This window comes from Musca vetustissima, unplaced genomic scaffold (assembly GCF_032173495.1).
Source record: "Musca vetustissima isolate MV318-11 ecotype Yass unplaced genomic scaffold, APGP_CSIRO_Mvet_v1 utg14978, whole genome shotgun sequence".
Lineage (NCBI taxonomy): Eukaryota > Metazoa > Arthropoda > Insecta > Diptera > Muscidae > Musca > Musca vetustissima.
In genome coordinates, this window is record NW_026873157.1 from 1 (window position 1) to 13,134 (window position 13,134).

Sequence of the window (13,134 nt, forward strand, 5' to 3'; positions counted from 1 at the left end):
AAGAATATTTTTTATCTTTTTTATTTTTTTGTCTCCAATAAGGCGTGGATTTTTTAGCGAATATTTTTTTGTCTACAATGAGCCCTCCAATTACTTACATCACATGGTCCTGTCGATCCACAGGCCACGCCACAAACATCAGCTTCTGTAAGAAAGGAAAACTTTCTTTGTCGACATTTGTCATTGCTGATGATACGATGTGGCATTAGCTGCAAGGGAAGAGTACTATTCCAATCGAAGTGATCACTAGCCCCAATGACATATGATGTCTCATTCATGTTTTGATTAGTTATAAAATTGATTGTACTGAGATCTGGCTCTTCCAACGATGGTGGTGGATCCTTTAACTTCCCTAAAGCAATATCATGACCCTGCAGGGGACTGAATTTTGAATGTTTTATAATTTGAGATAGTTTGTAACCATTTTTGGGTGATTCTTTATTACAGGATACCACCCTGTAGTTTTCAAGATTTTGACTCCTTTGAAAGCAATGGGCGGCTGTCAAAATAATTTTTGGGTGGATAATTGTGGCAAAACATTGATGTAGGTTTTCACTTCCCCGTTTTTGGAGTTGTATTGAAACAAGGAATGGAACAGAGATTATAGGGAGGTTCAGGTGCCGATCGGAATTTATGGAATTCAGTTGAGCTGTAGAGAAATAATTCCGTAGGATTAGAATTGTAATTAGCCTGGATATCAACATTGATAGATTCTGCACGAGAACTTATTTTTAAATACAAAATTGAAATTTGATGAAAACAAAATTTTGACATAAAGTGTGGCAAAGCAAAAGTCAGGGCCCAACTTGTCTGACTAAATAAATGGGGGACTAATATTAATGATCGGTCTATATAGAATTAGAATGTGAAAAATGTTCCATATGAATAAATAAACTTTACTATTTTCATAACCTATTACAGGTTCGAATTTAATTTGCAGCGATTTTAATATACAATTTACCTAGGGGTCTCTGAACTTATCCTGTATTTGTGTCAGAAGTTATAATGTGCATACGCGCCATTATCTGTGTATTAGTGTATATAGAAACCCTTATTAACAAAGCATACACACATTTCTGTTTTTTCTACTGTGTGCGGAAGAAAAAAAGCCTTAATATATCAAAGGATATAAGCCAAGTAAACAGCAACAAGAAAATAGACAATATGCGACCGGGAAAAGCGCCCTTTAATATGTTTGCCGTGGAGATTAGTTCATAACGTCATGTCAAAGCCTCAAAGGATGTTTGCTTAGAGCTTATAAGCGACAAGAAATGAATGTTTGCATGTATGTTATCCTGGAAAGGTTGTCACGTTTTGTTTGTGTTCTAAACAAAAAAATTAAAAATAATAAAAGAGACGCTAATGTGATGGCATGTAATTAGAGATGGAGGCAGGTGACAGATATGACACGAATTGTAAACTATAATTTTCTTTGAGGTAATAATTTAAAAGAAACATATCATTCTTAAAATAATCCCTGACATTTTTTTTAAACATCGCCTTATTGAAGACCAAGAAAAAAATCCACGCCTATTGCAGATGCTTGAAAAAATATTCTTTAAAAATCCACGCCTTATTGGAGTCCAAGAAAAAATATTCTCTAAAAAAATCTACGCCTTATTGGACTACTTGAAAAAATTTTCTTTAAAAAATCCACTCCTTGCTGTAGGTCCTTGAAAAATTATTCTTTAAAAAATCCACGCCTTGCTGTAGGTCCTTGAAATAATATTATTTAAAACATCCACACCTTACTGTAGGTCCTTGAAAAAATATTCTTTAAAAATTCCAACCCTTACTGTATGTCCTTGAAAAAATATTCTTTAAAAAAACGCCTTATTTCTCCTTAAAAAATTTAAAAAATCCACGCCTTATTGTAGGTCCTTTAAAAAAATATTCTTTAAAAAATCCACGCCTTATTGTAGGTCCTTTAAAAAAATATTCTTTAAAAAATCCACGCCTTATTGTAGGTCCTTTAAAAAAATATTCTTTAAAAAATCCACGCCTTATTGTAGGTCCTTGAAAAGATCCACGCCTTATTGTAGGTCCTTGAAAAAATATTCTTTAAAAAATCCACGCCTCATTGTATGTCCTTGAAAAGATCCACGCCTTATTGTAGGTCCTTGAAAAAATATTCTTTAAAAAATCCACGCCTTATTGTAGGTCCTTGAAAAAATATTCTTTAAAAAATCCACGCCTTATTGTAGGTCTTTAAAAAATCCACGCCTTATTGTAGGTCCTTGAAAAAATATTCTTTAAAAAATCCACGCCTTATTTTAGGTCCTTGAAAAAATATTCTTTAAAAAATCCACGCCTTATTGTAGGTCCTTGAAAAAATCCACGCCTTATTTTAGGTCCTTGAAAAAATATTCTTTAAAAAATCCACGCCTTATTGTAGGTCCTTGAAAAGATCCACGCCTTATTTTAGGTCCTTGAAAAAATATTCTTTAAAAAATCCACGCCTTATTGTAGGTCCTTGAAAAGATCCACGCCTTATTTTAGGTCCTTGAAAAAATATTCTTTAAAAAATCCACGCCTTATTGTAGGTCCTTGAAAAGATCCACGCCTTATTGTAGGTCCTTGAAAAAATATTCTTTAAAAAATCCACGCCTTATTGTAGGTCCTTGAAAAGATCCACGCCTTATTGTAGGTCCTTGAAAAGATCCACGCCTTACTGTAGGTCCTTGAAAAAATATTCTTTAAAAAATCCACGCCTTATTGTAGGTCCTTGAAAAAATATTCTTTAAAAAATCCACGCATTAATGTAGGTCCTTGAAAAAATATTCTTTAAAAAAACCACGCTTTAATGGAGTCTTTGAAAATTTATTCTTTAAAAAATCCACGCCTTATTTGAGTCCTTGAAATAAAAAATTGCTGCCTTGAAAAAATATTCTTTAAAAAATCCCCGCATTGAAAAAATATTCTTTAAAAATCCACGCCTTAAAAAATATTCTTTAAAAAAATCCACGCCTTATTTGTGTCCTAGAAAAAATATTCTTCAAATATTATATTCTTCATTGTTTGTGTGACGAAATAAAATATTTATATCTCACACGTGCCTCCATCGGCATGACTTTGTGTAAACAACTTTTATTTTTAGTATCTCCAAACTGGATTGTTGACCCTTATAAATTCGCATTACGTCTTAGTGACCCAGTTAACAGAAAAATTCTTTAAATAAATGTAATACCATAAAATAAAAGTTTTGTATTTATTTTATTTGAAGACAAAGGCCTAAATGTCATATCAGCATGGAATCACCGATTATGGATCATATAAAAGCCATCTTAAAATTTGGAATAAAATTCAGTAGTGCTTCTGACAGGTGAATTGAAGAACCGCTGCATAATGTATAAACTGCTAGTGGCATTGGTGTTAATTGCAATTGGAATCCAGGCATTCGAAGGTGTTGAAGTAATCGAAGAAGATGTTGAAAATTTGCCCCCATTCGAGGAAGACTTCGAAAACGAGCTGAGAATACCACCGAATTTCTTCGATTCCAAATACAACGAATCGCGAGTAAACGGCGGAGTACCGGTGAACCAAATCGTCCCCTATCAAGTATCCCTGCAGGCATATCGTCGAAATCGTTGGCATCACTTCTGTGGTGGATCGATTATAACTCCCTACCATGTAGTCACGGCAGCCCATTGCGTTGATAAAATGCAGCCACAGGAAATACACGTCGTGGCTGGCACCTTGACATGGAGTAAAGGTGGTGATCGTCATCGTGCAGCAACCATTCGCATACATCCACAATTTACAATGAGTCCGAAAATAATCAATGATGTGGCCATCGTGAAAGTTTCGCCAGCTTTTAATCTACATAAGCCGACAATAAGTACGATCCACTTAGGTTCGACAAATCGTATTGGCGAAAAGGTGACTGTTCGTGTAACCGGCTGGGGTTCAGTAACACCAAGTGCAAGTACTGGGCTGCCGGAGAAGTTACAGGAATTACGATATCAAACCATATCGAATAATGAATGTGCCAGGAGGGGTTTTAGGGTAACCGCAAGTGAGATATGTGCCTTGGATACCAAGGGGAAGGGATCGTGTATGGTAAGTGAAGGAAGGACCCTCCAAAAATGTTAATTTTTTTAAGAAGGTCCAACAATAAGGCGTCGATTTTTAAAGCATGTTTTTTTTTTCAAGGTCCTACAAAAAGGCGTGGATTTTTTAAAGAAAATTTTTTCAAGGTCCTACAATAAGGCGTGGATTTTTTAAAGAATATTTTTTCAAGGTCCTACAATAAGGCCTGGATTTTTTAAAGAAATTTTTTTTCAAGGTCCTACAATAAGGCGTGGATTTTTTAAAGAATATTTTTTCAAGGTCCTACAATAAGGCGTGGATTTTTTAAAGAATATTTTTTCAAGGTCCTACAATAAGGCGTGGATTTTTTAAAGAATATTTTTTCAAGGTCCTACAATAAGGCGTGGATTTTTTAAAGAATATTTTTTCAAGGTCCTACAATAAGGCGTGGATTTTTTATAGAATATTTTTTCAAGGTCCTACAATAAGGCGTGGATTTTTTAAAGAATATTTTTTCAAGGTCCTACAATAAGGCGTGGATTTTTTAAAGAATATTTTTTCAAGGTCCTACAATAAGGCGTGGATTTTTTAAAGAATATTTTTTCAAGGTCCTACAATAAGGCGTGGATTTTTTAAAGAATATTTTTTCAAGGTCCTACAATAAGGCGTGGATTTTTTAAAGAATATTTTTTCAAGGTCCTACAATAAGGCGTGGATTTTTTAAAGAATATTTTTTCAAGGTCCTACAATAAGGCGTGGATTTTTTAAAGAATATTTTTTCAAGGTCCTACAATAAGGCGTGGATTTTTTAAAGAATATTTTTTCAAGGTCCTACAATAAGGCGTGGATTTTTTAAAGAATATTTTTTCAAGGTCCTACAATAAGGCGTGGATTTTTTAAAGAATATTTTTTCAAGGTCCTACAATAAGGCGTGGATTTTTTAAAGAATATTTTTTCAAGGTCCTACAATAAGGCGTGGATTTTTTAAAGAATATTTTTTCAAGGTCCTACAATAAGGCGTGGATTTTTTAAAGAATATTTTTTCAAGGTCCTACAATAAGGCGTGGATTTTTTAAAGAATATTTTTTCAAGGTCCTACAATAAGGCGTGGATTTTTTAAAGAATATTTTTTCAAGGTCCTACAATAAGGCGTGGATTTTTTAAAGAAATTTTTTTTTCCATTAATACTTCCATTGTTTTATTTAATTACTATTTTCCTTTTGTTGTTCTATGTGCAGGGTGACTCAGGTGGTCCATTGGTCACAACACGTAAACCCACACAACTTGTTGGTATTGTTTCATATGGCACTGTGCCCTGTGCCCAAGGTATACCCGATGTCTACAGCAGAGTTTCCAGTTTTTTGCCATTCATTAATAGAGTCGTCGCCAATGATATACCATGACGTCATTAAAAAACTGCAACACAAATAGGGATCCAAATAGGAAAGCTGACATGCCACGATGTTCTTTTGTAAACAACAAAAAACTAAAATAAGTAAATGATATTTGTTCCATAATAAACAAAAAACCATAAACGTCTTTGAAAATTTACCATAAATGCATCGGATATTATAGAGCAGAACTATGTCTAAATCTAATGAATTTCAAACTTAGATATGCGTTAAATTGAAATTGTAGTAGAACGAAATTGAAATTTAGAGGGTTTATTATTTTTGTTCAGGGTATTAAAAGTAAAAAGAAATGCAGTTCATGTGACTTATTTACGGTTATAATCACAAACTTTGCATTGAAAGCCACAAATGGCACATGCGCCTAAAAGTATGCAACGTTCATTGAAATTACTAAAAACTGGTACTCATTTGGGAAATTCCTATCCTAATACCTTTCAATGAATGAAATAGGCCTAATTTCCAGAAAACACGAGCTCTAGAAAAATATATATGTTTATTTGTTATTAGAATCAAATAATTCCGCTTTTAGTTACACATACGGTCACAAATAGATGACAAACAATCAAACAAAAACTGCAATCATAAATTAATTTAAATCAATCAATTCAATTTGTTTGTCAATAAATTCTTTTAAATAAGAATGAATGTTAGCCTTTCATGTCAGTATGTGTGAGTGTGTGTCAGTATGCGTGTGTGTAATTGTCTCGATCTTTCTCGTTTATTTATTCATTTAAATGAATTTCCTTGGCGACCCATTTGTACATGGCTGGGCCATGCCGTACACTCTAAGTCATCAATAATGGCGAGTTGATTTTTTTGGTTTTCTGATGGGGAACTGAAATACTACAACAATAGTCATTGGAATAGTTATAAACAAATAAATGATTACGGGGATTTTTTGTTGTTGTTGTTTTTATTCTGAACATATTACACTGGGGTGAATATTTTTTAAAGGGCCAATTAGAAAGCGTGGATTTTTTAAAGAAAATTTTTGTAAGCCGTCTCAGACCATAAGGCGTGGATTTTTTTAAAGAATATTTTTTCTTGACTCCATTAGGCGTGGATTTTTTAAAGAATATTTTTTCTCGACTCCATTAGGCGTCGATTTTTTAAAGAATATTTTTTCTTGGACTTCATAAGGCGTGGACTTTTATACCCTTCACAACCCTGTGGTACAGGGTATTACGTCTTTATGCATATGTTTGTAACAGGCAAAAGTTAACGAGATAGACACATGGTTCATTTTGAGAATATGCATAAAATCACTTTCTGAGTTGATTTAGGCATGTCCGTCTGTCCGTTCATGTATTTTTGTGAACAAAGTACAGGTCGCATTTATGATCCGATTTGTATGAACTTTGGCATAAGTCACTTATTTGGCCCAAGGACGAAACCTATTGGAATTGGGGAAAATCGGTTCAGAATTAGATATAGCTCCCATATGTATTTGGCACAGCGTAATGAATTTGGTCTAGAATGATGTGTGTTAAGTTTCCTGAAAATTGGTTCAGATTTAGATAAAGTTCCCATATATATTTTCCTTCGATTCAACGTAAATGGTTCACCAAAGGCCCTATATATCTTTCGATTTGCACGAAATTTGGCACAACGTAATGAATTAGGCCTAGAATGATGTGTGTTAAGTTTCCTGAAAATCGATTCAGATTTAGATATAGCTCCCATATATATTTTCGTCCGATTTAAGGTAAATGGCGTACCAAAGTCCCTATATATCTTTCGATTTGCACGAAATTTGGCACAGCGTAATGAATTAGGCCTAGAATGATGTGTGCTAAGTTTCCTGAAAATCGGTTCAGATTTAGATATATCTCCCATATATATTTTCGTCCGATTTAATGTTAATGGTCCTCCAAAGTCCCTATATATCTTTCGATTTGCAAGAAATTTGGCACTGCGTAATGAATTTGGCCTAGGATGATGAGTGTTAAGTTTCCTGAAAATCAGTTCAGATTTAGATATAGCTTTTATATCTGGCCAAATGAAAAATTTAGTATCGGTTGTAGAATGACATGTTTATTGATCCAATTTCATTTTACTGGTCCTTTAAAAATGCGACGTCTGTTAGGATTCATCTGTTGAATATAACCAAAGTGGTGAAGGGTATCATATAGTCGGCCCCGTCGGACGTTACTACTTTCCTTACTGGTTTAAAGAATATTTTTCCTGGACTCCATAAGGCGTGGATTTTTTAAAGAATACATTTTTCAAGGTCCCACAATAAGGCGTATATATTTTTAAAGAACACATTTTTCAAGGTCCCACAATAAGGCGTAGATATTTTTAAAGAATATTTCTTCCTGGAGTCCAAAGGGTGCGGATTTTTTAAAGAATACATTTTTCAAGGTCCCACAATAAGGCGTGGATTTTTTAAAGAATATTTTTTTCCTGGAGTCCATAATGTGCGGATTTTTTAAAGAATATTTTTTCCTGGAGTCCATTAGTCGCGGATTTTTTAAAGAATACATTTTTCAAGGTCCCAAATAATAAGGCGTAGATATTTTTAAAAATATATTTTTGCAATATTTTTTTTAAGCATCAACAATTGGATTTTTATCGCTTCAATTATCGATTGTTGAAACTCGATTCAGACCTTGTTTATAGAGACTGAACCTTGTTTATGTGCGTCCCACTCTAATGTATCACAACATTTTCCTTGTTATTGAAATTTACATGATTCGGAATTCTACGTGAATGAATGGTGTGTATGAGTGTTGCAATCAAAAGTGATCAACAGACACAATTAAAATTGATTTCCCTTTTGTTTTTGTTTTTCTCCGTCTCCCTAGCAAACAGAGGAAATTGCAGTTTGATTTATGGAAAAAGATTTGTTTTTGTTTCAATGGCAGGGTTGGAAATTCTGTCCTTAACAATAATTTCATTTATTGTATGAAATTTACCCAAAAACAAAAGTCCGATATAGTAACTAATTCTCGGTCCACCTATCTGTCATACATAGAAATCAAAATTTTATTTTTAATTTTTGATATTTGAAGGCCCTCCATTTTTTTATTTATTTTTCATATTTTTATTTGTGTTGTTGTTTTTCCTCCAGTCATCATGCCTTGGTCTCTGCCTGTCTGTCTGTCATTGTCAATTAAATCATATCTCTTAACTGTACATTTATATTCATTTTAATGAATTACTTTCAAGTTTTTATTAGTCTCTGTTCTGGACTTTAGGGGTGCTCCATTGCTGCTGTTGTTGTTGTTCGTTGTCATTTTAGACCAAATGTGAATGACTTAATTGAAATGATTTCAATAATGTTTGGCATTTGTTACGACTTTTTATTGAACTTTGAAACACTGACCCTTTCGAATGAGATTGTCTAAACATATTTGTATTGTGGAAGGCTATATGTTTTCGGGATGTTTATAATAAAAATAATCAGAAGAATAAGAAGAAGGAGACTTTTAAATACGTTTCATTTTCTGATATAATAAAAAACCAATTAAAAAAACAGTAAGGAAAGGAAAGTTCAAAAGTCGAACGGGCCGACTATATTATATATACCCTGGGTATATATACCCTGGGTATATTTTACATATGTATCCTAACAGACGTCGCGTTTTTGTTACTTATCTATATCTGAACCGATTTCAGGGAAACTAGCCAGAGACTAATTTATATTACTTCAGTACGTTGTGTCAATAGGCCTAGCTATGGATCTTTTCACGAAGCTTATCAACATCATTCTAGACTTAATTCAGTACTCTATGCCAAAATTCGTGCAAATCGAAAGATATATAGGGACTTTGGTGCACCAATTACCTTAAATCGGACGAAAATATATATGGGAGCTATATCTAACTCTGAACCGATTTTCACGAAACTTTGCACACATCATTCTAGACCTTATTCATTACTCTGTGCCAAATCTCGTGCAAATCGAAAGATATATAGGGACTTTGGTGCACCAATTACCATAAATCGGATGAAAATATATATGTGGAAGCTATATATAAATCTGAACCGATTTTCACGAAACCTTGCACACATTATTGTAGACTTCATTCAGTACTCCATGCCAAAATTCGTGCAAATCGAATGATATATAAGGACTTTGGTACACAATTTACATTAAATCAGACGAAGATATATATGTGAGCTATATCTAAATCTGAACCGATTTTCATGAAACCTAGCACACATCATTCTAGACTTAATTCAGTACTCTATGCCAAAATTCGTGCAAATCGAAAGATATATAGGGACTTTGGTACACAATTTACCTTAAATCGGACGAAGATATATATGGGAGCTATATCTAAATCTGAACCGATTTTCACGAAACTTTGCACACATTATTCTAGACTTAATTCAGTACGCTATGCCAAATTTCGTGCAAATCGAAAAATATATAAAGGGACTTCCGTACACAATTTACCTTAAATCGGACGAACATACATATGGGAGCTATATCTAAATCTGAACCGATTTTCACGAAACTTAACACACATCATTCTAGACCTTATTCATTACTTTGTGCCAAATCTCGTGCAAATCGAAAGATATATAGGGACTTAAGTGGGCTATTTACATAAAATCGGGGTAAACTATATATGGGAGTTATATCTAAATCTAAACCGAATTTCTCGAAACTTTGCACACATCATTCTAGACTTCGTGCAAATCGAAAGATATATAGGGACGTTGGTGAACCATTTACCTTAAATCGGACGAAGATATATATGGGAGCTTTATCTAAATCTGAACCGATTTTCAAGAAACTTTGCACACATCATTCTAGACTTAATTCAGTACGCTATGCCAAATTTCGTGCAAATCGAAAGATATATAGGGACATTGGTACACCATTTACATTAAATCGGACGAATATATATGTATATATATATATATATGGGAGCTATATCTAAATCTGAACCGATTTGTCCCAATTTCAATACTGTTCGTCCTTGGGCCAATTAAGTGATCTATGCCAAATTTTATCCAAATCGGATCATAAATGCGACCTGTATTTTGTTCACAAAAAAACATGGACGGACGGACAGACGCACATGGGTGAATCGACTCAGAAAGTGATTCTATGCATATTCTCAAAAGGAACCATGTGTCTATCTCGTTTCCTTTTGCCTGTTACAAACATATGCACAAAGACATAATACCCTGTACCACAGTGTGGTGAAGGGTACAAGAAACTATTTCGGATGGTGTGTGTGACCTTGAGTTATCAAAGTCCGCTTTAAAAGTCAAACTTTGAGTCGCATATTAATAGAAATTGGAACATTTAGAGGTCCTGAATTTCAAACACACTGATAGCGGTGATAATTACCAGGCTATGACTATGGTGCCGAATGTGCCTAGTCAAATGCCGAAGCTACCCCGGGTAGGGGCACATTCGGCGAATTTGACTTTTTTTACAAAAATTGTAAAAATGTTTAACTAATATTAATTTATTATATATTTTTGGTACTAGTTTTTATAATTAAGTATCAGGGGACAATAATCAGCCATAAAGTTTTTATATCTGTTGAATAAGTACTGAGATATAGAGCTCTAAACAGAAAGTGCGAAGGTGCCCCAGTCTCCTCTATTTTCAATCGTTCATAGAGAACATAAAATCTTACAAACATATGTACACCTATTTACATATGTAAATCATGTAATGAATTTAAATTTCCAGCTATTTTATTAAAATCAACAGCATCAGAATTTCAAATCTTTGCCAAAGAGGAAATGTGCGTATTATGTTAAATGGTGTGTGCGGGAAACCTTCCCTTCAATGCGGCATCTAGAAATAAAACAGCGAAAAGTGGCAATAAAAACACCATAGAAGAAAAGTTTCTTTAAGTGTTGCATATGGTATGTTCGGCATTTGTGCCACCTAAACTTAAGCCACTAACTCCCATTAATATGAGAAGGTGGATTTGGCGGTCTATGGCAGTTTATTTAGATGTTGTCAAAGGAATACACACATACACATATATAAATATTCACGACACTATTTCGAGATAATGTCAAAATGATGGGAGTCACTTTGCATACACAAAACGCCATGTCGTCGTCTCCCCCCAACTGCCTTTGCTTCTTCTCGGTACGAGGCGAAGGTGTGGGAGTGAGTTTTATTTTTATGATTATGATACTTTACTTCTAAGCGAACATCCGCTCGTTTATCCTTTTTGTGTGCCTTACATTTATTTTCATAAGAATGTTTACCATGCGCAACATGAGTATATATTTAAATATACATATGTATATGTGTGTACATGTGTGACATACCGCCTTGGCTTTCCTTTAACATTTGACAACCCTATCACAACTCAAACCATAAGTAAACTGTTGAAAGGATATATAAGGAATAACCGTTATAATCATAAACTTTTGCCATAATTGTTTCCGGTAATAAAATGCGGCAGTAGTAGATATGTGTGTAAAACATCCGTTTTATTTGCAGAAAGAATAGGATGGTGTTGGTGGAAGGGTGGGGGGTGTGTTGTTATGCTAATTTTCAATTTCGTGGTTTTGGTGGAGGATGTGTACTGGGGAATGTTATTGTTGTTCTTGATGTAATGTGTCTTAAAACAATTAACATCTGATGACTTATATCCTTAAAGATTAAGGAGATAAAGGAAAAGCATGTCAATGATGATAATATGTCGTGGATTTTTCAAAAATATTTTTTTCAAGAACCTAACAAGGCGTGGATTTTTTAAAGAATATTTTTTCAAGGACCTAACAAGGCGTGGATTTTTTAAAGAATATTTTTTCAAGGACCTAACAAGGCGTAGATTTTTTAAAGAATATTTTTTCAAGGACCAAACATGGCGTGGTTTTTCTAAAGAATATTTTTTCAAGGACCTAACAAGGCGTAGATTTTTTAAAGAATATTTTTTCAAGGACCTAACAAGGCGTGGATTTTTTAAAGAATATTTTTTCAAGGACCTAACAAGGCGTAGATTTTTTAAAGAATATTTTTTCAAGGACCTAACAAGGCGTAGGTTTTTTAAAAAATATTTTTTCAAGGACCTAACAAGGCGTGGATTTTTTAAAGAATATTTTTTCAAGGACCTAACAAGGCGTGGATTTTTTAAAGAATATTTTTTCAAGGACCTAACAAGGCGTGGATTTTTTAAAGAATATTTTTTCAAGGACCTAACAAGGCGTAGATTTTTTAAAGAATATTTTTTCAAGAACCTAACAAGGCATAAGCATTTTCTCACACGTCCTTATGATCCACCATGAAAAACTTTACAGGTTGATCTGATTTGTAATAAAATTATTTCTTTTTGAAATTTTTTCCAACCAAACAAAATTTGTTTCAGTTCCATATATTAAGCAGGTGTTCTAAATTATTTAACATTAACAAACGTATATACATATATGCATGTAGATTACACAAAAGGCAGAAAATTGCATGCAGCTGTATTTTTCATTTTTATACAATTTTGGTATGAAGCATTAAAAATTAGTTACAATTTTTTAAGACAAAGTTACGAAAAAATAAAAAAAAACCTACAAACTTATGACAACATGTCGGAAATAAGAATTGAAAGTCAGTTGAGTTGCACAGTTTACCAAAGAAAAGTTAAGACCTTCAAATGCACATAAATATACAATGTATTAGGGTGGAGGTAAATTTTGCAAAACAAAAAAAAATTAAAATATATTTTCTAAAGAACCTTTAGAACAATAGGCGTGTATTTTTTAAAGAATA

The 13,134-nt window shown here is 33.4% G+C and overlaps 1 protein-coding gene across 1 annotated transcript; it reads left to right on the top strand.

Moving 5' to 3' along the window:
* The first annotated feature begins 3,345 nt into the window (after positions 1–3,345).
* Positions 3,346–5,439, top strand: LOC133323125 (chymotrypsin-2-like). Its single transcript, XM_061532083.1, has 2 exons — positions 3,346–4,059; positions 5,268–5,439. The coding sequence occupies exons 1-2, from the start codon at positions 3,346–3,348 to the stop codon at positions 5,430–5,432; spliced, it is 879 nt and encodes a 292-aa protein (XP_061388067.1). The 3' UTR covers positions 5,433–5,439.
* Positions 5,440–13,134: the final 7,695 nt, after the last annotated feature.

Coding starts and splice junctions, on each gene's coding strand:
- LOC133323125 (XM_061532083.1), top strand. CDS start 3,346: ATGTATAAACTGCTAGTGGCATTGGTGTTAATTGCAATTGGAATCCAG. Junction 4,060..5,267: donor AGGGGAAGGGATCGTGTATG/GTAAGTGAAGGA, acceptor TTCTATGTGCAG/GGTGACTCAGGTGGTCCATT.